Source organism: Contarinia nasturtii, unplaced genomic scaffold (assembly GCF_009176525.2).
Source record: "Contarinia nasturtii isolate CC-2019 unplaced genomic scaffold, AAFC_CNas_1.1 Cnas_scaffold_187, whole genome shotgun sequence".
Lineage (NCBI taxonomy): Eukaryota > Metazoa > Arthropoda > Insecta > Diptera > Cecidomyiidae > Contarinia > Contarinia nasturtii.
In genome coordinates, this window is record NW_022197544.1 from 526,355 (window position 1) to 552,076 (window position 25,722).

At 33.0% G+C, this 25,722-nt stretch overlaps 1 protein-coding gene across 4 annotated transcripts in view; it reads left to right on the forward strand.

The window, feature by feature from the left end:
• LOC116352383 (potassium voltage-gated channel subfamily H member 8) overlaps positions 1-25,722 on the forward strand; it is a 76,856-nt gene that overhangs the window by 46,943 nt on the left and 4,191 nt on the right. For 3 of the 4 annotated variants that reach the window (XM_031784927.1, XM_031784930.1, XM_031784929.1), the window contains 14 exons: positions 1,284-1,394; positions 2,303-2,422; positions 4,374-4,511; positions 6,031-6,242; positions 6,495-6,723; positions 8,746-8,909; positions 9,285-9,492; positions 15,013-15,192; positions 15,353-15,552; positions 18,413-18,508; positions 20,062-20,215; positions 23,287-23,417; positions 24,949-25,092; positions 25,332-25,501. In XM_031784927.1, the coding sequence (XP_031640787.1) occupies positions 1,284-1,394; positions 2,303-2,422; positions 4,374-4,511; positions 6,031-6,242; positions 6,495-6,723; positions 8,746-8,909; positions 9,285-9,492; positions 15,013-15,192; positions 15,353-15,552; positions 18,413-18,508; positions 20,062-20,215; positions 23,287-23,417; positions 24,949-25,092; positions 25,332-25,501 (2,257 nt within the window). The remainder of the gene's footprint in view (positions 1-1,283; positions 1,395-2,302; positions 2,423-4,373; positions 4,512-6,030; positions 6,243-6,494; positions 6,724-8,745; positions 8,910-9,284; positions 9,493-15,012; positions 15,193-15,352; positions 15,553-18,412; positions 18,509-20,061; positions 20,216-23,286; positions 23,418-24,948; positions 25,093-25,331; positions 25,502-25,722) is intronic. The other variant, XM_031784931.1, reaches the window with a different exon arrangement.

Genomic DNA, 25,722 nt, shown 5'->3' on the forward strand with positions numbered 1-25,722 from the left:
AAGTACAGAAATATATGTATACATTGCATGGCGGTTGGTTTTTAGTATTAGTTTTATTATTGTTTGGTCCACTTTCATCTGCAGAATTCAATTTGGAAATTAGTAAATTTTGCACCACATTGCGGTTTTACTAAAACAAAACTAACAAAGAGTGAGACTTATTGCTTACTTACATAACACCTTCCATCAGGTTCAGACGTGGCACGTGGTATTTGCATTGAATTTATTCCTTGTAGTGATAGTTAGAAAAAGGAATCCAAACATTGATTTTGTTATTCGATCAATTCGAAAGCATATATCCAAACATGCATCCAATCGTTTACATAATTTAATAGAAATTGGAAAATAGTGACTTTTGCGCCTTCTGACTTGTTCTTTACTTGCATAATTTAGGTATATTTTCGTTTTGAAAAAATGCAAAAATGGAGCTTTTATAGAACAGAATTTTCTAAACTATAAACCACAAAATTTAAAAAAGAGTGAAAACAATTTAAAAGTGATTTGAGGTCGCTTCCCGTTTGATACACATATAGCTCAACTTGGCTCTCCGAATTCAAATAAAAAAAAACACAACATGAGACGCGTAACGCCATCTTTTACAGAAGCAGTTGAAGTGGTCTATGGTCCATATTTTGTACTATAATAAAATGTGTTGAGAGTCAGTCATTATCCCAGTTAGTCATAGAATTTATCAAAATAGTTCTGATTGTAATGAGAGTGTGATATAATGATGTGACGACGACGGCGGTGATGATTATGATGATGACGATGTATCGATGAAATGTACTCGTCTATTCGTTGATTCAATAGAAAATTCAATCAGCCGAGATTCATTTTGTGCCGAGAATGTGGATGAAGCATTCATTCTAGGTTAATACATATGATTAGAGATAGTTTATGTTGTTGATTTGATTTCCGGTATACATGAGAACAGCAGCTGAAAAGATTCAACTCTGATAACATTGTATATGCGTTTAAAAAGCTTCGAACCACAATAAATGATCCATAATGACAATTTACGGGTAATTTGGGCTCATAACTATCGTCGTTTGAAGCGTTCGATATTTGAACAATATTTTATGTGTATGTTTCCCTTTCATCTATCCCTTCGTTCTCTCTTTTTCCCATCCTCTTTTCAATTTTTCTATTAAGGCAAAGATCCGGTACATCCTCTGGCTTATTGCTACACATTTTTTCTCTCATCTATTGTATACAATCGAAATCTGGTGCCTTTTCAAACATTTGGTTTTTATAATGCTTTTTTTTTCAATTTTTCTTTACAGATTCAAATTTTGTTCTCGGTAATGCGCAAGTGTCTCATTATCCTATAGTTTATTGCAGCGATGGATTTGTTGAGCTTTCGGGATTTTCTCGGGCCCAAATTATGCAGAAAGGTAAATAATATAAATACAAACATGTATTCAAGGCTTTTGAACTTGCCCGATTATTGATTGAGCTGTATAAAATGATGCAAATAAAATCATTCAAATATTGTTCATAAGAAGAGTAGAAAAAATTGCCCCGAAGCGGAATAATGAAGTCCTTAGTTGAAGTAATTTTAAATTCATTTGAACGACGCATCATGGATGTACGTATCATACATAACGTTTTTAATAGAAAAAAACACACAATCGTCATATGCATTCATATACGATCAAAGTGGCTTACAAAAGTGTGTTCCACTACCTTTAACCACGACAATTTCACACAAAAATTTTGACATTCAAAACGTATGTTATTGTTTTTGTCGTTTCATTGGCTCGGAGCAACAAAAAAATGAATAACTTTTTATTGCTTGAAAGCATTTAACATACAAACGAAAGCGCGTGCTTTGAAATCAACAATTTGTCATGTTAAATATGCGACCATAAATTACCTTTATGAGTTGCCAGCAAATTGCCATGTCTCATTTTGAATTGAACGTACAAAAATGGAACTTCTAATTCTATTTCATTCAAAATGCGGAATTCACGTTTTTTTAGTAAAAAATAAAATTGGTTTTCATAAAAACCGTTCAAAACATAGCTGAGAAATGCAATAATTATCGACTACTCAATTCTATAGATTTCTTCGAATTTTTTTTTCTTACACAGTTGATTTGTTGTATTTCAACCATCTATAAAGCTATTTTTTCCCCGCAATGATTTATCTATAAAAGAAATAGAAAAAAAAACATCTGATATCTGGCATAAAAAACTTGTAACTTATAATATCATCCAATATATATTTTTCACTCAATTTATGTAAAGGAAAATGTTCATCTATTTTTTATATTCACTTGCAAATATATGAAAAAATATAGGGTGTGCATGCCGTTTCCTGTATGGGCCGGAAACAAAGGAAGATCACAAATCACAGATTGAAAAGAGTTTAGACGGAAAACTTGAACTGAAACTAGAAGTGATATTTTATAAAAAGAATGGTAAGTTTATCAACAGTTTTTTTTACTAAGTATCGAAATATACCATTTGAATTGAACGACAGACAGAAAATTAGAAATATATAACCCATTGACCTCAATTTCATCGTCGAGTGTTTGTTGATTACTTGATACAGCTCGTTTTGAATATATGATGACTCAATTTCGAGACAAAATGGGCAAACATATATATCAAAGTTTTTTTATAAATATAAACTACGTCAGTTTTGGTTTCTGGCGATTTTTTTTTGTCAAATGTTTGATTATTTCGAAGCATGGTGGAAGCATCGACGAAGAACCTGTGGAAAATGTCATACTTACTGTCAAATTCAAATACAATTTCTTATGAGAAGAAAAAAAACAAACATATGGAATGACACAAGTTCTTTAAAATTTTAGTTCGGAATAAAATTATTAAAATACATTGAATTGTCTATATGAAATGGGGGCGCTCGCGTCGGTTGTGAACACAAAAATCATGACATTGCCACACCATTTATGGGGACCATAAATCGAAAGCGTCCATCCTAAAATATGAAACCAGCAATGAGATGATGTGGAGACTTCAAGTTTCTTTAAGCCGACGGTGGTGCCCCGAATTTCAAAGGGGACGTCAATGTAATTCAACAACTCAAATCGAAACTAAACAGCGCGCCAATTTTAAAATTTGCTGTCATTTCCTACCATTGGAAACCAGTTTCATCTGTTGAAAACTATGGAGCGAAATTGACGCGCTCATTGTTGCATAAGTTTTGTGTGCGATATGTTTTCATCATAACTCGTCTTAACGTAGCTATTAAGTTTGACATTCTATTAGAATGGCAGAAATCCATTTTGTTTGCTTGAAACTATAAAAAATGAGTTAAATGCTTTACGTAATTTTCCGGTGGTGGGATTGTTGGGTGTTCGTGAGGTTTAAATGTATTTATAACTTTTCACACAGTTTATGAGCAATCATTTTATAGCACAAGCAGAATGACTTATTCATTTCTCTTCCGTTCTTTCTTCATTATATTGTTTGTCGGTTGTGTGACGGTTTTTTGAGATTTGGTGGCAAATATTTACGACGTTTCTGCTATAAAATGTCACATAATGTTAGAGGGCGGGAGGCAGAGAGTGAAAACTCAAACGAGAAAAAAGAAACACTAATGACATCTTGAAAATTAAAGGTCTATCCACTTTTGTTGTATCATTTGCGTACAGATTTTCATTGCTGCGTGCCATTCAATGAAATGAGCATCGCTCATATTTCTTTCCAATTTTTTTTTTCATTCATTTAATGAGAATCTTCCAATATAAAATTTCATCAACTTAATGGTATACTGCAATGCAAACGTATAAAAGAAAACTGTGTATTTGTGCGACGTCCTCGTTTTCAAACCGGTGTTTTTAAAATGGATATATATCATTAATGATGGTTGTGTCTTGTTAGCAATGTACTTATTTCACTTCAGCATTCTTCCGAACAATCCAAGCCATTTTCTCTTTGTTACGCCATTACGTTTCGAGTGAGTAAAGTCGATTCGCTTGAATAAACCACTCCAACCGTGCATCATTGGATTATGGCAGCGAAAAAAAACTTATCTGAATTCCAACGAGGAAATCACAAATCAATTTGGAAGGAAAAAGAAGAAACAAAATCAAACTGTAAAAAACAGCAAAAAACGATCAGCAAACATAATGAGCCTCTTATCAAGCAACAAGTACAGTGATGTAATGATTGCGAAAAAACGGATGATGAAGAAAATAAAAGAATATAAAGGTTTTCATGGCTGTGGAGAAAAAACACGCGAGAAAAGGGAAACATAGCCATGATAGATAGTGAACTATGATTTTTTTTTTCAATTAATCAGTACATTCAGTGTTAAATCAATAATCATTTAACTAATAAATCTTAATATTCTGCCATTTTAATCGATCTCTAACATTTATTATACGGTGGTATAAATTCTAGGTACTCCATTTTGGTGTCTATTGGATATTGTACCGATTAAAAATGAAAAACGTGAGGTGGTTCTTTTCTTGGCATCACACAAAGATATCACACACACAAAAATGTCTGAAATGTCAATATCTGATGAATGTGATAGTGGTAAGTACTATATATCTTGATCTATACAGTATATTTGTATATAGATGCAAATAGATTTATAAGTGAATTTCGGTATTACTTCAGAATTGTTTGGCTCGGACCGAAAATAATCGTTGTAACATTTTCTCTCTATTCACACACACTCAATAGTTGAGCATGGAACATTGTTCGCTGTAGGGAAATGACATAAGCTTTTGCTACTTTTTTTTCATAAAATACTGCTCTATCTCGGTTTTCCTCTAACTCTTCTTCAACATTCACCAAATCATTTTAAATTCAATGTTCGTTACTATTTGACATGGACATATTTCATGTAACTAAGAAGAATGGAATGAATTTCTTAACGTCTAAATTCAAGTGTGAACAAGGCGTAAAGATATATGAAGAATTTGGTTGAATTTTCCACTTCACAACTCAGATAAACTATCATCATGTGGAATTTACCAACTTTGGAATTTATTCAATTTCGTTGTGATGTCCATTTGTTACGGAAGAAACTATGTTTGACACAGACACACAACATTTGTTAAACATTTCGTTTAGACCATTCGAATGCCACACATAGCAAATTCGGTGACTATTTCATTTCATGTGAATTATTCAAAATAATTTAAAGAAAGACCAAAAATCTTCAAAATAAATGTAAAGTGTTTATATTGTATCCTTGAAAATTCGGCCATTTCAGTTTGAATTCCAATTTCTCAATTCAAAAATAACATGATTTTCTTCAAAATAAAATTCGGAATTTTCAATATTAAAACAATTTTCGTGGTAACGTGACATAAAAAGACTCATTATTATATTCCCTTAAATTGTAGTCTACCTTCTCACTTGAATTAGATCGTAGCTATTCTTTTGTATTTTGATAAAATATTTGAATATACCTCTCTATTTTCTATCTTCATTACCTATTTTCATTTTTTTCTAATTGTAGATTCGAAACGAATTTCAATTTCAATTTCTCAAATGCATTTTCCATCTTTGCTACTAAATTGCACAAAGTTGTCAAGTCTTTTTTTGGCTTTTCATTAGTAAAGTCTTGTGTGCAACTGCTGTTTCTAGAGATCAAAAATGTAATGAAAATCGTACTGATGCGAAGAAGCATGGTGATGATATTGAAAATGTGACTTTTGTCTGAAATTAATTTCCGAAAATATGGAGAAATTTGATGAAAGTTAAAGGAATTTTCGTAAAAATTTCATAAGTATAAGAAATATAGTATTTTCGGAATATTCAGTGTTGCAATTTCATCCATAAATCCATCTTCTCTGCAGTACGGTTGTTTGCCTAGAAAACAGTCGTTGTGCATAAGCGTAAAATTGGCATTCCTATAGAAGAAAATGGAGATTTTAACAACAAGAAAAAAACATCAATAAAATTTAAACGAAAATAAAAAATATCAACAAAAAAAAAACAAAATATTTTATCAAAATACAATTGAATACGATGAATGTGAGAATTTATGGAAGCATTTCTCTCTTTTTCTCTCTTATCTAATTTAAAATTAAACATAAAAAAGTGTTTGCACTTTCAGCCGCATTGCTGGGTGCACGTTTTAGGTCGAATGATTCGTCATTGTTGGGTGCATCAGGTGGTGATGATGGATGTAATCCGAATTTCGAAGTACCTGCTGGCGTGAATATGGGTCGACGACGATCACGTGCTGTTCTCTATCAATTGTCGGGCCACTACAAACCGGAAAAAATAAAAACCAAATTAAAATTAAACAATGTAAGTTGTCCTAATGTGACGGTATAACGTATTGGGTTGCTGAAAAATTGTGTGAGATTAAAGTTATTTACGATCCTCGAACAAAGCAAAGAAACAACTGAAACTCACATACAAAACAAAGAGAGTGAGAGATAGAGATTGAAAGTGACACATCACCAACAGTAACCCCGCACTATTACCGACTACAATAATTCAATTTTTGCTTTCATCATTCTTCGTATTTATCTTTATAATCTCTTTATTTATCATCAGAATCTCCTGCATTCGACGGAAGCTCCATTGCCCGAATATAAAACGCAAGCGTTGAAAAAGTCACGATTCATTTTATCACATTATGGTGTGTTCAAAGGTTGTTGGGATTGGCTGATTTTGGTTGCTACGTTTTATGTAGCCGTAGCTGTTCCGTACAATGCTAGTTTTGTGACGTCGAATCGTCTCACCATGCCATCAGATGTTATGGTCGAAGCCTTATTTATCGTAGGTACTGTGTTAAAAATAATATTTTCTACTTTTGTCTAAAAATCAGCCCAATTTCATTTTCAATTTGAAAGAGTGCTGGGCACAATTCGTTGTTTGTTCATTCCGTTTATTGTTTCTATTTACACATTTTATTTGTTTGTTTTTCAAGCCTTGTTTGTCTATATTTTCCAATGCATACAATAATTTTTCCTCGATTGAACCTAAACAAACTGATAAATAAATTTGCCCACTGGCCATATTCAACATCTTTCATTTCCACGTAGGGGATTTTGGCGCCGCCAATGTGGTTATTACCACACTTTGGACCCTCAGCAATTTCTTAAAGCTCTTGGATCAAAAGTTAAAAGAGATTTAATTTGTTGTGAGATTCACCCGAAAGAAAACAACTCCTTTCTGCAGTTATACATACGCAGAACGTTTGAAGAAAATGTTCAAGATTGAAGATTGGATGAATATAAACTGGCATCTTTTTTTACCTTTTTTTCTTTTCAAAAACCCTTTTTCTCAATGCCGTAAACATTACAGTTATCGATTATTTTATTAATCGAAATCAATTACCCAGGACCATTTTTATTTTGTTCATTTTCAATATTTTCTTTAGAAGTTTTCGAACATTTTTGAATACCTTTTTTTCATGCTATTATTGGTATCCTCATTCAAACGTACAATAAAAACCAACGATAAAATTGCCACTCTTCTCTACCTTCATCACTTTACCACTTAAAAAAAGGGTGTAAAGCTTTCGAACCTTTCATTCACGGAATACCGGCAGATAACTAACGATAGCATCAATAAATCAATTTATCAGATAAATCAGAATGTTTCAAAGATAACCTTGTGACATCTCTTGAATGGTCAACACTTGAGTACCAGATAAATGTTACAAAATCTTTGGGACATTTCAATTCTTCTGATAAGTTCATAAATTGATGATATCGTTATCTGACAGTATACCCTTTGCTTTCATTTTACCATTTCTTTCATGGGAATAACCGTTTATTTTTCGTAGTTTTCTCAATCATTAACAAAGTATTGAAAAGTTTTTTTTTTAAACTTCCGCATTGAAATTGCGATGAAAAAAGTTCCACAAACACGAATCAATAAATAAAAATCTCGAATGAAAAAAAAACACCATATTAACTAGTATTTCATTCGAATTATTAAAGGTTTGACAGTTAAGCTTCTCTTTCTTGCAATTTTATTTTAAAATGGCGACATTTTCTGTGCATCAATTCTTATTTTGAAGGACCACCACATATCACATGTCACATTTCACATGAGAATATTCCATTCTAACATTGTTATCTGAATAAAATTCAAACTGTCTTCATAAATAATGACACTTGTAACAAAGTAAGTAAGTGAAATTCCTCGTTTGAATGTGCATGTTTTCGTTGTTATCACACGAATCAAGCGAAAATGAAAATTCATAATGATGCCATTTTACCACTTAACTTGTTGATGTCGTATATCTCCATCTCACACGCACACACACAAGTGTGCAACTTGAGGTTTTTTCGTAATGAATTTAATTCGGTAGAGCGAAATATAAAGCTAACTGAACCAAACTAGACATTTCAGTTAAGTACTTTATTACCTTAGTATAATTAGTAACATGCGCTATATAACCCGTTTAAAAAACAAACAAATAAACAACAACAAAAAAAGCATGTAACCGTTTTTACGTCAACCGCAATTAGATTTCTCACTGGAGCAACGCTGATAAAATTTAAAAAATTATGAATTCTCTTGTTCTCTATCTCCTTTTTTTAAATGGAAATGCTCATGTAATTTCACATTTTTACGGCTTTGGTATTGTTCCCCAGGTACATCCAAGTTGTTAAAACAGTTTTGTACTGTTTCCGGAAAAACGTTTTTCGGAATTGTTTTATTTTCGGTCAACATTTTTTATTTTTTAATAACATCATTCGGTGAAATAAAGTGTCGACCCAAAAATAGTTTTATAAATCATATATTCCATAACAAAATGATGAAATGTTTTCTCTCTTTTCTATTGTGGCAGATATTTTATTAAATTTTCGGACAACATACGTATCGCGCAAAGGTGAAGTGGTATCCGATTGGAGAAATATAGCGCTGAACTATTTAAGGGGTTGGTTTGTGGTCGATTTATTGGCAGCACTTCCGTTTGATCATCTATATGCGAGCGATCTATATAGCGGTGAGGTAAGGCGAACAACATTTTTTTTTTTTGACCTTTTGCTCCATTGAATTTATGTGATAGATAGATAGATAGATTGGTATATTAAGTGGCATTCTAAAGAGTCCCTTTCGCCCATTCTTAAGCGGTGCCATCATCAGAATCAAACAGAAAAAGGATGGAAAAATAATAATAATGAAACTGCTCAATAAAGAGAAACCGACGAAAATGTGAAAATGAAAAGTATGGCTGAAGTTGTTGTGGCTGTATAAATATCATTGCAATTGATAGGTTATAGTGCTTTTGCTAAAAGTTTTTGGCAATTTCTTCTTCATTTTCATTCCACCTCTTCTCATTTCTCTTGCCTTTTCTTTTTCCATTTTATTTTTCCCCACTATTAGCAAGAATCGCACATACACTTGTTGAAAATGACGCGTTTGCTACGGTTGGCACGGTTGTTACAAAAAATGGATCGATACTCACAATACGCTGCCATGATTCTCACGTTGTTGATGCTTTGCTTTTCACTTGTTGCACACTGGCTCGCTTGTATATGGTACGTTATAGCTGAAAAAAGCCAAACTGAAAACGACAACGACTGGGATATCGGTAAGTGTTGTGTAATTTTATAGTATTGTTGTTGTTCCCTTTACATCTCCTCATTGACGCTGTGACCATTTCGGTTTGTGTGATAGCGAACCGTTTTATGTATTTATGGGTTGAAGTGAACGGTTATTAGAGTGAATTTATGTGTGCGTGTCATCCGTCAGCGCAAAAAAAATGTATTCAAAGATAAAAAAACGGTATACTTTTTATTTTGATCATTTGAACAAAACCAAAAATAAACACGCTTACACACATTCAAGGAAAAAAGCACGGTACACAAATTATATTTGAAGTCAGCAAAAATTATTTAAATAACTTTTTATTTGCAACCAGATATTTCACAATCAGCGCCTACTTGATGCATCTCTCTTCGCTCGGACACTTTGTAAACAATTCAAACAATGATAACATTTTTTAGCATGCATAGCGTTTGATAGATGCGTTAAATAGGCGCTATTTACGAATTATCTGTTTATATCTATCAATCTATTGAAACAATGTAAACATTGTATGATTTTAAGGTACTGGAAGAGCCAAATTACCCCTCTAAACAAATCCAATGCCACACATTTAGACGTGACATGTTTTCAATTCGAAAAGAATGTTTAGATCGAAAAAAGAATCGAAACAAAAACCAAACAAACGATTCAAATTGAGTTGCACGAGAGTTCAAAGTTTCGTTTGGTTGCTGTATTTCTCATATATAAATATCAAGAGGCTTGTAAGGTTTTCGTTTATTTACTGTACAAATACAACTGAAAAGATGGAGATTAATTGAAGCGATAGAATATCATAAGGTGGTATTTCTTCCGGCCGAAATACAACATAAAGAAACGAGGTAGAAAGGGACACAGAAAACGGCAAACAAAATGTGTGTGACGCATACGTAAGCATTTTCTAACGAACGATCTCTTGCTTATTGAGTACAAATTGAACCACTTACTACATTTACCGATACGATTTTTTTTAACTTTCTGGTTGTAAACGTCTTCAGTGGTCCCTAATTCGAATTTTACGCATATCCAAAAACTATGTTGTTGAGTAACTCTCTCTCTTTCTCCCTCTCCCCCCGTTGAAATACAACACCGACTCCAGGCCATATAAACGTGTAATGATATTATCTAACAAATATTTGCACAAGTATTTGAGATACTCTTGAACGACGAATGATGTGGTCGAACCAAATTGATCAAAGTGTATGCGTGCAATTGCTCATGACACACATACACATTCTCTGTTTCGATGGTATTGAATTTTTGAAATACAAAAAGGGGTTTTCGTCCCATTTTATTGATACACATGGATGTATCCATTTGATTTTTCAAGCGATTATTATTTGATGGTGGCACACTCCATTCATGTTGCCAACGTTATTCAAATATATGATTATTTATGTGCGAGCGCTTCTGTTTAAATTATTGATACTTGTAAGTGACTCTTTTTGAAATGGATCTAATGCCACGTCTGGGTGACAGACTCAGAGTATTAAGAAAAAAGATTAAAATGTGCAAATGTCATCAAAACTGTGTTCATTTTTGAACAAAATATGCCGGCAAGCATTCGTAGTAAAGTCACCGAATGAAAAAACATGAAAAAAAAAAATGCTGGCCATACACATCGATTATTCCTAATTTCTAGTATGTTTTTTTTTGTTCGCATCATTTGGAAAATGGAAGATTTTCTTCATTCTGAGTCTGTCACATTTCCATTCACCCGCATTCAGAAAATCAGGCAAAGTTATAAAAAAAAGTGTGAAAACGGTACCTTTCAAATGATGTTTCTTCGTTTTCACTCTCTCTTTCTCCTCGTTTCGCTCAATTTCGATTGGATTACCGCTTTTATCAGCCAAAATTCAATTTGAATGCGTGTCCAACTTTTATTTCACCATCATCGGATGGTGCAGATGTAAAAGTGGCAACGAACCAGAGGTTGAAAATAATACAACAATATATAAAAGCATGAAATATTGAACATGCGCTCCATTATCGTTTGCACAAATCCATTTTATGGTTTAAAAGTTTGTCGCATTTAACTCTCGATGAAATTGTTCACCATTATTTTTTGCATTGGTAAAATAGACATTTTCGTAATGACATTGGCTGACTTTTAGCTGCCCATCCTCCAATATTCTTTTGATGTAATTACAACTTTTATTTTGAACGGTGGTGTATTTAAATTCGATTATTTCTTTTGTACATTTCGCCAATATAAAATCTGATAACGTACACAATTTATATGGTATTTGTTTTGGAATTTATGTATGCGACATGTGTGACAAGCAAAGAAGAATGATAAAAAAATTTGACAATTTATGGTTTTTTCTTACAACAAAATTTTACATGTTCTGAAAACACCTACACAGTGCTTCGAAACATTATTTGGTCGTTTTTTTTCTCCAGTCACTGTGGTTCAGTTTAACAACTAAAACGACCTTCGACTCCGATAGTATAGTTGAAAATGTGAAAAGTTTACGTGCAAAAATGAACGTAAAATAGCTTATAGCTGAACTTTATTTATGTCGCTCGATTTTGTTTCGTTGTTTTTTTTTTTTTTTATTTCAATTGAAACATGAGCCCAGTTTTTAAAACAGAATAAAAAAAACCATTGAATGGGACAATGCACACGCTTATCATTAAAATTGTTCGAGCGCTTTGTTAAATTTCTAAACGAAATGCAGACTTAGGGACCGATGCAAATATGTATAATTTTTTAAACGATATTCTGCGTCGACATCAACAGTAACTATTTGTTTAATCTTTTGTACATAAAATGTTGGCGAAAACTTTTCCAAAATTGCGTTTTGAATAAGAGAGTGCGATATTCGTTTTATGTTTGGTGTAGCAAAAGTTGAAAAAAAAACGCAGCTGGCAGCTGCAGCAATCATAACAATGGGCCACTACACATATGCTCGTCACAGCAGACAATAAATGAAAGAGATGGTGCGAGAGGCAATGAGACACAGACGCAGCTGAAAGCTATTTTACATGTTGTTTGATAAACTTATCACATAATATTCGTGGATATTGGGTTATTTTGCCAAAGCCAAAAGCTACTCTAATGCTTATATGACCTCGTTAAATTTATTGAGCTCTCTGTAACAGTGAGAGTAATTTTGAAAAAGTAATGCACATAATATAAAATTGATGAAAAATTGACGCGCTGTTTAATGTGTTTAAATGATGATGTTAATTATTCATTTAAAGATTTGAAAATATTTACCGCCACTACCATCTCCCATTTAAAAGTTGTTGTTTTTGGTTTTGTATTGAAATGTTATGATTGCGCCCATTTTAAATGCAAGTTCAAATTCAAGCTTAATGCAATCAAGCACGAAAGCTATAGCTTTGTTGTATATACGTTGAATCGCTATAGAAATACGTGTACTAGAAAATCGAATTAATTTACATACAATTTTCGTGAAACCATTAAAAACCAACATCGCAATGCATTTCAAGTACAATTTTAAGCGAAAAAAGCTTCGAAACACACACAGCAAATCCCAACAGTAAATCCAAACAAAAACATTCTCAATTTTTAAACAACGCATATTCGAACACCGAACGATATTCAATTTAATTAAAAAAGAGGAAGGGAGAGAGAGAGAGAGAGAGAGAGAGAGAGAGAGAGAGAGAGAGCACAACTCAATGATCACTTTTTATTAGACTCGATTCAAACCATTTTTTGCATCCAATAAGCACTTAACATTCGTGAACATTTCAGAGAACCATTTGATGGGATTGCAATAAGCGAGAATTATTTAATGGATGGATGAATGCATGCTGCATGGTAATCAAATATATTAGCGCGCAAAACATAAGAAGAGAAAAGCCTTCTCGGCGCTCGCAATCTCTCATCTAAATCTCGATTTTATTCAACTTGCTTCAAATTAAAATAAATTATTCACTAGTTGATATTTCGAGCAATCTAGAGTACGCTTGACATATGTATTATGTGCAGTATCTTGAGAGTGTGATTGTATTATTGAATTCATGTGACGATATAATCACTGCTGAAATTAACCGTTAGACTTCAACATTAATTACTAAACACCAATTACCGTTCATTTTGGAACTTTGGTTTTGAAAAGTGAGTAAACATATCAATCATTGATTGTTGAAACATAAAACCAACAGACAGACAGTTGTCCGATTATATCATTTTATTATTAACTTCAATCGATAAATTATGAGTGATTAAAAATGACATTCACGACAATGAAGCATTTAAAAATGACACTGAAGTGCTGAGAACTTTAGGACGATGTTGTTAATTACGTCATTCGATGGATATACAATATCTTATTTTGATGAAAGTGCATTACAATAATTAATTAATGCTGAACACAGGCGAAATAAACAAGTTAGCTAATAAATCTTTTGTGAACAAAAAAATAATAATAATAACAATAAATCATCATCGTCATCTTCAAATGATGCAGAGATTTTGGTAAATTCCGAAAAATTACCCTTGGTATATGGAATTAAGACCAATTAAAAATGTATACGAAGATAAAGAATATAAATGCTTCTTAATCATATAAATTGCAGTAAATTTTCAGAGAATAATGCAGAATTTTTTTTTCTCTTATTCGATGGAATTCTTTCGGATAAGAAGTACAAGAAGAAATTGCGTTCTCATCTTGCTTTTTCTTCGACATTTTTCTTGCTCCTTCAAAGCTTTATTTTATTGCAGAAGTAACTCGGCAAACAACAAATTCACGTGAAGTCTTATGTACGTATGGTACACAATATATTATTTTCTCTCTTCAAACATTTTAGTTTGAAATGATGATGATAAAGTGGCTTGACCTGAATGGCCTTCATTTATTTTTTCTTTTTTCTCACAAACTAAAGCCTTAATCTGCAGTGCATATTTTATGAGGAATATGTGCAATGACTGACAAAAACTTTGTCCCACCCCAAGAAAAATGTTTATGCAATGAAGAATGGAAATAACGCTTATTTTCTTATCTCTTTAAAAAAAATCCTCATGAATGAAAAATGGTACGGTCTGGGTTTTAATCAAAAATTGATTTGCGGCTACTTTAAGTTTGGAAAATAAAATGCCTGCACGTCGAAACGTGAATGTGGCGGATTTTTTTTTTTTTTTTTGAAATGTGATTGTGGCGGATTGTATATTTTCATGGATCGTGATAATTTCGTTATTTTGACAGATTAATAAGCATTGTATTACTCGCTCAACTGCCCTTGTTGTAGCGTTGGATTTGACACAATTTTGGGAGTGCGTGCATCATTTAAAGTCGCCCATAATAAATAAACCTGTCCGTTTGCTTCACCGAAAGCTGAGTTAGACGCACTCAATTTCACTATTGAAATACAAACAGATGATCAGTTCGCAATCAAATTGAGAGAGAGAGAGAGAGAACGTAATATGCTAGAATATTCATGCAAAATTATTATCATGATGAGAATGCTAAACATCTATCCGGGTGCTGATGATTAATCACGAATTTATGAATAATAATTCATTTATGCAAATGTGTTTTTGTTTGATTATTTTCAGGATGGATGCATGCATTGGCTGACCGATTGAAAATACCCGTTAGTAATATAACGCATAGTGAAGCTTATGTCACCGCTTTGTATTATACGTTTACGAGTTTAACATCGGTCGGTTTTGGAAATGTTTCGGCCAATACGAAAGGCGAAAAGGTGTTCACTATCGTTATGATGCTGATTGGTGGTAAGATATCTCAAATTGTACATCGATAATAGAAATAACAACAGTGGCAAATTGCAGTAGCCACTGAACAAACATAATTTAATGATATTTTATATATTCATGCAAAATAATCATAATCTCAAATTTCACATCATCATTTCATTATCTCTAATCGTTTTAGCACTAATGCATGCTGTTGTATTTGGAAACGTAACGGCAATTATTCAACGTATGTACGCACGTCGATCACAATACCACAGCAAATGGCGCGATTTGAAGGATTTTATTGTGCTACATCAAATGCCGAGCGAATTAAAGCAACGAATGCAAGACTACTTTCAAACCATGTGGTCTTTGAATCATGGAATCGATGTTTATGAGGTAAGCAAGTGGTTTATTTTGTGCATTCCATTTTCATTCTTATTTTATTGTGCAAAATAAATATGGTACCGTATCCGATTTTCTTTTTTTGTTCGTGTTTTAAATGATTTCGTTCACTTTCTTTGCATTCAATTTATTTCGGTTTATGGCATATAACTTTGGATTTATTTGACATTGTAATAAAATACAGTTTAATTGATGAAGAAAATAGTGGCTCATGGTCAATGATAGTGTTTATCTCTTATGTTTAAGAATAGTTTGACATTCATGCGAAAAATATGAACGTCTGGAGAGTAATAAAAATAAATCCGAATGTAAATAATAGCATAAGTGCGCATGAGACTGATTTCTTCAGAGAGACGTATCTTTTACTTGTGCTATTTACCAATTTTCTACTTTCGTTCGATTTTCATCGGGAAATTCATCGTTTTTTTTTCTTTTATTTATCCTTCTTTTCCCAATTCGATTCACAAGGAAACTGTGTTTGATACGTTCGATGATTGAGATGAAATCTTCCATCAGATATGCCAAAGTTTTTCTTTTTGCATATCATCTGTTTACTGCTGTGGTATTATCGAATCTATTTACCAAAGTGAACTGAAAGTTGTCATCGCCCAATTCCCTTAAAACGTATTTCTCGATACGACAACAAAAAAGTTCTACCTGTCTCGATGGCAGCAATCACAGTGCTATATATTCGCAAAATCTAGTGATGACATTACGGAATCGCATTTGCATAATGTTGGTTAAATAAATCGTTTTCATTCGATTTCTCTTCTCATTTTTTTGGAATCGTCTCTTTCTATATTGTCGACAAAACTAAATTCAGTACACATTTCAAGAAAGCAATCGATTTTTCTGTCTACGCTTGTGAAGCGTATTTCTCTCGATTGATGCATTCAATTTCTATTTTGCGTACATATGAGTATTACACATGCAACCGAAAAATGTTATCAAACTTATCATTTGCGTGTGATTTAACATTTTTTTTGCTTTCATATATGCTTTCACTTCTGTCAACCCCAAAATGTATGCCGATTTTTAATGATGATCAACAACAAAACTAAACTAACGACAAAACCAAACGATTTACAATGCTGTTTAGGTTCTTCATGATTATGCATCGAATTCTCATATTTGAAAATAATGGCACTGTATACGCGTGCTATGACTTTCGATCGGGCTCAGCATAAAAGTAAAACCTCAAGTGCGTTTGGAGTGATTTTACGGTGTGAAACATTCATGTATTTTGTCAAACTTCTTTTTTCCTCTTCCAGCAACACTTGGTGGATCTGCTGCATATCTCGTCAATAATGTAGTATCGTTGCTGTTTTAATAACAAAATAAATCATAGCATGCGTGAACAAGAATGAAAGCAAAAAAGTATTCAAGTGGAATTTGCAAATTTTCTTCAATGTATCACACTCTCTATCTCTCTTTGTGTGTTTTTGTATATCGAACACATTATTTCATACATACATACATATGTTAACCGAACGTATCACTTTTCGTACAGGTTAAATTTGCTTCGTTCACTCTCTCTCAATGTGTGTGTGTGTGTGTTTTCTTTTACTTTTCCGCAAACCCACTATGTACAGTGAAGTATTGCAATGACTCAAAAATTTTGGAAACACAAAAAATCTTTTTTTTTTGCGTTTTGGGTCTAGAGAATCAAAGAATCACAGCTTTTTGGCCATGTTATTGTGGGGATGTGTCACACTGTATGCTGTACGCAAAAATTAGTTAGTAAACTTTTCACGAAGAAAAGTAAATCAAATTCAAGAAGGTTGGGGATTGGTAAATATATGAAAAAATCCATTAAAAAATTCAATTTTTTTGTGATTTTACCTTTCTATCACATACAATAAATTTTGAATTATTTTTCGTCAACATTGCTACTGTCAGAAATCAATTCATCAGGAAAGTTCGAAAAAGTGCGGAAAAGTTCGACTTACGGAAATAACTTCCGTTTTATTTCTCCTGTCAACCGATGCCAGGATGAAGAAAAAATATGTGCAAAAGAGCAACGTAACAACTAACTAATTCAAGACTTGTCGATCATAAATCCAGACAACGTAAAAAGGATTCGTTCAATGCGAGCATTCAACACACTTATATTGTTCCGATACTCATAGTTTCACCCCCATAATTTTACATGGGTGAACAACAACACAAAAAGAGTGTATAGAATGATTCGCTTATCATTGTTTTCCCATTCACATGCACACGTTTTCTATCTCGTGGAGAGTATTTTCAAGATATTTTTCACTCGATATATTACTCGAACTTCCATATATTGAACAAAATTTCCGTTTTCCCGATATGAAAATGGCTTTGTTCGATGTTTGCATTGTATATCAAAGAACACACAAATCGCAATTGAATAAATAAAAAAAGATGCTTCGTGTAATGAATCAAGTTGATATTTTTTTTTATTTGAACAAATTCCATAAATTTTATGCCAACACATTTTCCATTAATTTTACTTGTATATTTTTTCCAGTGACAAGATAAAATCTCACATGAATAGTTTAGATTGAAAATTAATTTTATTTACTCGAACATTCATCATCATTAGTTCCAAATTCGAATGCAATCAAAATAATGTACACTATACAATTCATTTTGAATAAAATCCCGTTTCTTTTCATTTTCTCTTATTTTTTTCTATATCAATTTTCCCTTTTTTCGTTCCCTGATTTCTTTCAAAAGTGAAGAGAGATATTATATAGAATTGCAATTTTCAATAATTGACATCAAAAGAGTTTCTTCATCTTCTTCGTTCATTCATTCCCGTTCGTAATTTGATAAAAAAAGTAGATTACATTTTTTCTGATTTGATTCCATTCGCATTTTGTAGATCCTGAAAGAATTTCCGGAGGAGTTGCGCGGCGATGTTTCAATGCATTTACATCGAGAAATTTTGCAACTACCAATATTTGAGTCGGCATCACAAGTGAGTATCAATAAATTCAATTCATCTTCTGATTGTATTTCTTTTTATTATCGCGACTTTGAACACTATATTCACTACCCTTTTCGTTGTAAATAACCTGAATTCCGCTTTTTCGTCATTTTCTTTCATTATAGAATGTATGGTCTTTTTCATATAGTATAGCCCACATACAGTTCTAAGTCTACTTTTATTGTGTTCTTTGTTTTTATATTTTATAATCAGTAAAAAAGTATGTTAATTTTAACTTAATATGAGCACTGAGCAGGTTCCAAAAAGAATTCAATGTTTCAGCCTTTGTATGAACGATTTCATATAAATATTAACACCTCTTATTTCTCATGAGATTAAAATGTTTTGATTTTTAATTATTTTTAAAGTTTTTCGAAGTATCGAGCTCAACACTTCACATTACTCAACAATATTTCACTATAAAATACATATTCGATCAACAAAGTTTCCGAAACTCTTTTGGTATATTAAGTTAGTTAAAATAAGCTTAAATCCCAAAATGACCAAAAAAGCCAACATGTTCTAGATTATATGCACAATTTTCATTTTATGTAAGCTCGTTGATGGCCATTTAACGTTGATGATTTTGTGCAATGCACATGTTATACATATATGAAACGGTTAGAGTGAAAAACCTATTCATAAAATAATGTTCAAAAACTTTGCCTGTTACATACATACATACATACCGTGTGCAAAGCGCAAACAATAAAGGCGTGAGAGTTTAATATGTATGTATTAAAAACATGTTTGAATATTTCGAACTTTTTCAATTTTCTTCCGTCACTTTTCAAATCGAAGTGATTCTTCAATGTATTCCATTCGTTTCGGTTAAAAATGAGTATGATTGCTGGAATTTTCTGCTACTCGTGGGGATTCGATGCAGCATTAATAAGTTATATGAGTTTCTTGTCTTCCAATTCAATTGAAATTATATTTTTGCTTTTGCATGCAAAATATGGCTTTTCCGTTGCAATTTTTTTTTTGGTTGAAATTTCGATAGTAATGAACCACTGAAATTTCATTTTCGACCTCGTTATACCCAGCACTCTAAATGATGAATTGCATTCTGGCTAATAAATGAAATGATAGCATAAATTTGTATAGATCAAGTTTGCACACAAACACATAAAAATACTCTATAAAATTCGAAATGTACGACGACAACGATATAACCGAAACCGCATAGTTCTCGTTCACGAAAATTCGTCACTCAAGTGTGTCTGCTGAAATTTGAACATTTCATTTTATGAGAGATGGTGGTTCATATCCACTTTTGTGCGGTCATTCAAATTGTTGAGTCAACAATAAGTGTGTGTGTGTGCACTGTGCATAAGCCGAATCATGGAGCATTGAAATTGAACGCATTTAATGTTGCTCTCATACGCTCTATCTTTCAGCCGCTTGGTTGACTCGTTCGTAAAATACATACACACAGAGACAGAGAGAGACGAACATGAGTGTACTCGAACGAATGAACGATGGTGATGCGCCTTCTTTGCTCATTATTATAATCTGATATATGGTTTTTGTTTCGTTATTAGGGCTGCTTGAAATTACTTTCGCTTCATATAAAGGCAAACTTTTGTGCACCTGGAGAGTACTTGATTCATAAAGGGGATGCCTTAAACTACATCTACTATATTTTCAATGGATCAATGGAAGTAATGCAAAACAATATGGTCGTCGCCATTTTAGGTAAGTTCTTTTTTTGTTCATTGATTGACACAGAACTATTCATATTCCGGAAAAAATGTTGTTATTATTTTTTTTGTTCACCAATATCTGCCAGCCTCATCAATTTACGATGAAAAATGCTGATCGAATTGGCGGAAGTGTGCACTGATGATATACGTCAATGGGTTTTAATGTACTGTGAAAAATTCAGATAAAGTGAAAACTATAGAGACTATCTCCTCTCAACTCTTCAATTCCTCTTTCAAATTACAAAAAAAAAAAACTTTTTTCTCTTCTAGTTCACATTTTGAAAGGGAATCAAATTGAATGTGCTAATCGAAGTATGAAAAAGTGCTAGTAATACCTTTTGTTCAACGTTTTTTCTGTGGCATTCACGTTGTTAGCAATTTTCTAAAAAGTCAATGTATTTCGTGTTGGCACAGATGAAAAATAATCTCAACCAGTTTGAATCGTGTATTTGGTTTGAATCGAATTGTGCAACGATGAAAGAGAGAAAACCCGGGTTTTTAACAATTTTTGAAGGCGATACGAATGTTAGAGAAAATAATATACATCAGAGCATATATTAAGCATAGATATATATCCTGGATATTTTGTCAGTATCCGATATTCATTGGAGCCAGACTTTGAAATAGAGTAAAAACAATAGAAGTATTGTTATAGTGATTGTAGTAATGTAAATGGTTTTATACTTAGACCTATAACAATCACTTCTATTGTTTTCACTCCATTATAATGTCTGGCTGCGATAAATATCGGATACTCACAAAATATCCCGGATATATATCTATGCTCAGTATATGCTCTGATATACATTCATAAAGTAGTATTATATCAATCTAATGGTTCGTACGTGAAATTCAAGCATTTCGTTGACTCAGCATTATACGCATCTTGAATTAGTATTTAAGGTATATTCTGTATACATAATAGCAGCTTATCTCTCGTTTTACCTAAGTGAATGCCGAAAACCGCAACAAATTTACTTAGCAAAATGGATAAAACGTGATTGATGCACAGTAATCAATAAAACAAACATGAAAATGTTCAGAACAACAAGTTAACGAAATTTAACAAAATTCGACAATTCCAAAGAGTAATTAAAAATGTGGTTTATATATGAATGGTTGAGAATAATAATGACTCACGCCGAAACCGACTCTTTTTGCTCGGTGTCTAGTGGCTAAACCGAAAGAGATAGTTGTAAAATTTCTTGATGTAGTTTGAGATTTAGTAGTGATCTCAAACTTTACCAAGTGATTTTACAACTATCTCTTTCGGTTCAGCCACTAGACACCGAGCAAAAAGAATCGGTTTCGGCGTGAGTCATTATTATTCTCAACCATTCATATATTCTTTTCGATAGATAACTATTACCCGTGTGTATTCAAGTGTTTTCTCTATTTATTAAAATCCATATTTCTAAACGAACTGTATATTTTTAAAATCAGATTTGTTTACATTTTTCTTATCTTCAAATTGTATGAACGACAGCAACGACAACAGTGTTATTATAGTACGCATTTTAAATTTTCTTAAAATATTGAGCAGAAAAATCCATATATTTAAACACTCGAATTTTCATATTTTCATCCAAAAAAATGAAAAATATATATAGTCATCTTTCGCGTCAAAAAAACTCTAGCAGATTGAAAGATTTTTAAGGTTACGAGAGGGGAGCAACCCAATTTTTTCATTTTGCAGACCGGATGCATGTGTGACAGAAGGGAGCAAAACTCGAAAACCCCTCCCCCTGCCCACCTATGGTACCCATGTAAATCAGTTTCATCGTATATTCGCTATAGTATACTCGGACATGGCAATTATGTGTCTATAACATGTCTTCTAAAGCGTATAAGTTCATTCGTGATGTTGCGTTCAAATGAATTTGGAAACACTTCAACTAATGCCATGACCATCCTACTGATGAGTTAGTAAGGAATGCTCCGAAATTTGCCCACGAACGAAAATGAATCAAATTAAATGTGCTTCGATTTGTGAACATTAAACGTTTCTAATAATCAGCCCATAATTCTCGGTCAATTCACATATAGTTCACTTATGTAGTGTAGAATGGTAAATTATTGAAGAGAATTGAATCAATTAAATTGATTTCGTCGCCCTTCTATCGAAAGAGAAGAATATATAATATATATATAGAGAGAGAGCCGCAGAATATAGAATGAAGAATTATATTTACTTTACAATGTTGTGAGACGATAAACTTGAAATTAAATATGCCACACAATGAACTTGCTGAATCGTTCATTTTTTTAAATTTCAAAAGCAAACTTTCCGCAGTTGACATGAGTGTGTTTGCGATGAAAGACTCAGTCAGCAGCAGCAGCAGCATCAGCAGGGTGAGAGAAAAAAGGTGTTGAGTCGAAGAGTTACTGTGCGATATCGTTGAATAAAGTGTTGATGCTTCGCTTGCGGCTTTGGGGCATATGAAAAAAAGACAAACAAGAAAATGTTAAGCGTCTCTTTATAAAAACCCCATTATGCAAATCATTTACAGTATAACCTTGAAACACTGTGAATTTCTGAAGTGTGACATGATATTTGACCCAAAAAAAAATCACTTCATACATATAAAAAATACGAGTACAAGTATAACTTTTTTTTAATCGGATAAAAAAATTGGATGCTTAACTTTTTTAAAATTATGTTTGTTTTTTTTTTGCTTTTTGGCCAAATACTGAACTAATTTAAATGGGTTTGAAGACTCTTCTCGTCGTGATTGGCATAAATGTATCCGGAATTCTAAGTAGAGTAAATACTCGATATCTGTCCTTTTCTTCGTTCCAATTTGAGCCGATTTGATTTTATACCACATTCATGGGTTGTAGTCAACAAATTCTACTTGAATAAAAGTGAGATCAATACCACGAAGCTTATAATATTGTGGAACATTGTTTAATTCTATTCATGAATATATAGATGTGTCATCTTTAAATTCCGTTCTGTGTGACACATAATTGTTCGGCTTTTAACCATAATCGGATTCTTATCAACTCCACACAATTTGATAATAATGCTTATAACTGTGAATGTATTTATTTAATCGGCAGGCAAAGGTGATTTGGTGGGTTGTGATATATCACAGCATTTGTTGACCTGTTCGAATGGTCAGGGTGGCGAAGGCCGACATGGGACAAGTGGTTCACAGGATGTGATTGTGAAAAGTAGCAGTGATGTTAAGGTAAATGTAATTCAGATATAATGGATTCTCATAAAATTTGCTATCTCATAACATTTAGCGTACAGCAGCTGTAAAATCAAGCAAATTTGGCTCACAAACGATACCATCAATATGTATATAAATGATGTTGCGATGCACGTACACCATATGTATAGTAATGTGCGTGTGTAGAGCGGGATGTTTAATTTAATTGTGTTCGGAAACGAGCAGCACAGGGGAATGAGAATGAGAACGAGCGAACTCATAAAAGCACATTTAACAATTGAACATTTATAATATCCGATCATTATTGAGTGGGTGGTAATATGTGTCTCAATTTGTCTCGTTATCTTATCTTTTTTATTCTCCGCCTAATCTGTACCAATTGCCAACAATAGCAACGTCTATTTAGTTGCATTTTTTGTCATTTTTCAATTGTTTATATTTTATTCCAACATTTTCAAACAAACTATAAATGTTTGCGTCAAATTTTTAATTAGCCACATCCGATGCCAGAGCTTTTTAAAATTCATTAAATAAGAATGACAAAATTACGAACACACAAGAGGAGGCAAATGAGATCATAAATTTTGATAGCGATTGCACACCACTTAAATAGCAGAACAAATTTTATTGGTAAAAGCAACACAACATCGTACACTGAATACTGATAACATTGGACACGTTAGGCGCGTCATTAATTTAAAGAGTGCGAACCTATCGATGGAAAGAAACTAATAGAAACACACAAATAACGAATCGACAGCGGGAGAGAGAGATAGAGCGCGAATCCGATAGAAATTCAACGGGATTAGTTTTCTCGCATCCAGTCTATGTATTTCGGATGGATATCCATCCGAGATATTTTCGAATATCTGGATATTTAACACAACTGGACAGAGCTAGAGCTGTGTGCGTCGCACATATAATCTACGGTATGTCGCTACACGAAAAATACCGACAGAGATCTGTCTCTGTGCAGTTCCGTTAAATATCCAGATATTCCAAAATATCTCGGATGGATATCCATCCGAAATACATAGACTGCTCGCTTCGATGTTGTGTGTGTTTTACTCAAACGAGCACATTCGAGATTTTATTATCACATTTTCAATACGATATTGGATGGTATTTGGTATTATCGGCCTCAAACTGTGCGTATGTGTATATATTGGTGTGATGTACGGCGGATATGAGCTTTCGTTCGGTTGTTGGCACACCGTTTCTTTTCAACATTTCACTAAAAATTTGCCTGTGATCTCTTTCAATCTTCCACGTTCTACCATCATTTTTCTTTATCGTTCCCGTTTTCTAATGTTCGCTTGTTCGTTCGCTCTCACATATTAGCCGCAAATGCACATCAGTGAAATTAATGACGTTACAACACATTAAATACACATAACCTAACGGTGTTTCGTGAGGCGATTTTGCAATGCACAACTTTATTTATATGCTTCAAATTGCTCCATCTCATCTTGGTGCGTTCACTCACTTTTCAATTTGTTTCGTTTATTTTTCGTTTCGTTTTATATATCCCGATGTGCTATTTAAGGCGCTCACATATTGCGACCTGAAATGTATACATCTGGGCGGTTTGGTTGAAGTACTGCGCTTGTATCCAGAATATCAGCAAGAATTTGCCAACGATATACAACATGATTTAACATTCAATATGCGTGAGGGCTATGAAAACGAAGTAAGTAACGTGAACTTAGCGGATGTTTTGCCTTTTTTGTGCCTTTCTTAGTTTGTTGTTGTAGCTGCATTTGTGCTTCGATTGTCGTTCATATCGCCAATCGGATTTTCTCTACTGCGATACTATTCATATAAGCTTTGACGAAGCAATTTTCGATGCGTCAATCAAAAGACATTGTAGCATACAAAAGTTACACTATACACAAATGATATTATTATTGACGGTTGTTATTTGAACAGGCGGAATCAGATATCGGACCATCGATGGTATTGCCAAGCATAAGCGAAGATGATGAAAATCAATCAGATGCTGAATCAAAGCATACACCTTCACCTAGCAAGAGTAATAGTTTAATTAGGTCGCCATTACACGGATCACCAAGCCCAAGGCATGGAAAAATTTTGCAAAGGTAAGCAAAAGGAAAAAAACTTTTCTGTTTTCTATTCATTTAATTTCTTTTACGTAAGAACATACAACAATAGTGTGCGGAGGCGGGAAAATGTTATGAGAGAAAAATTCTTTCGATTTGTTAGAATTTTCTGAGCCAAATTCTCAGTCTTGGAAACAAAACATTCATTATCAACATTTTTTTATAGCACAGCAATATATAAACGCGAGTTGTGTGTATGA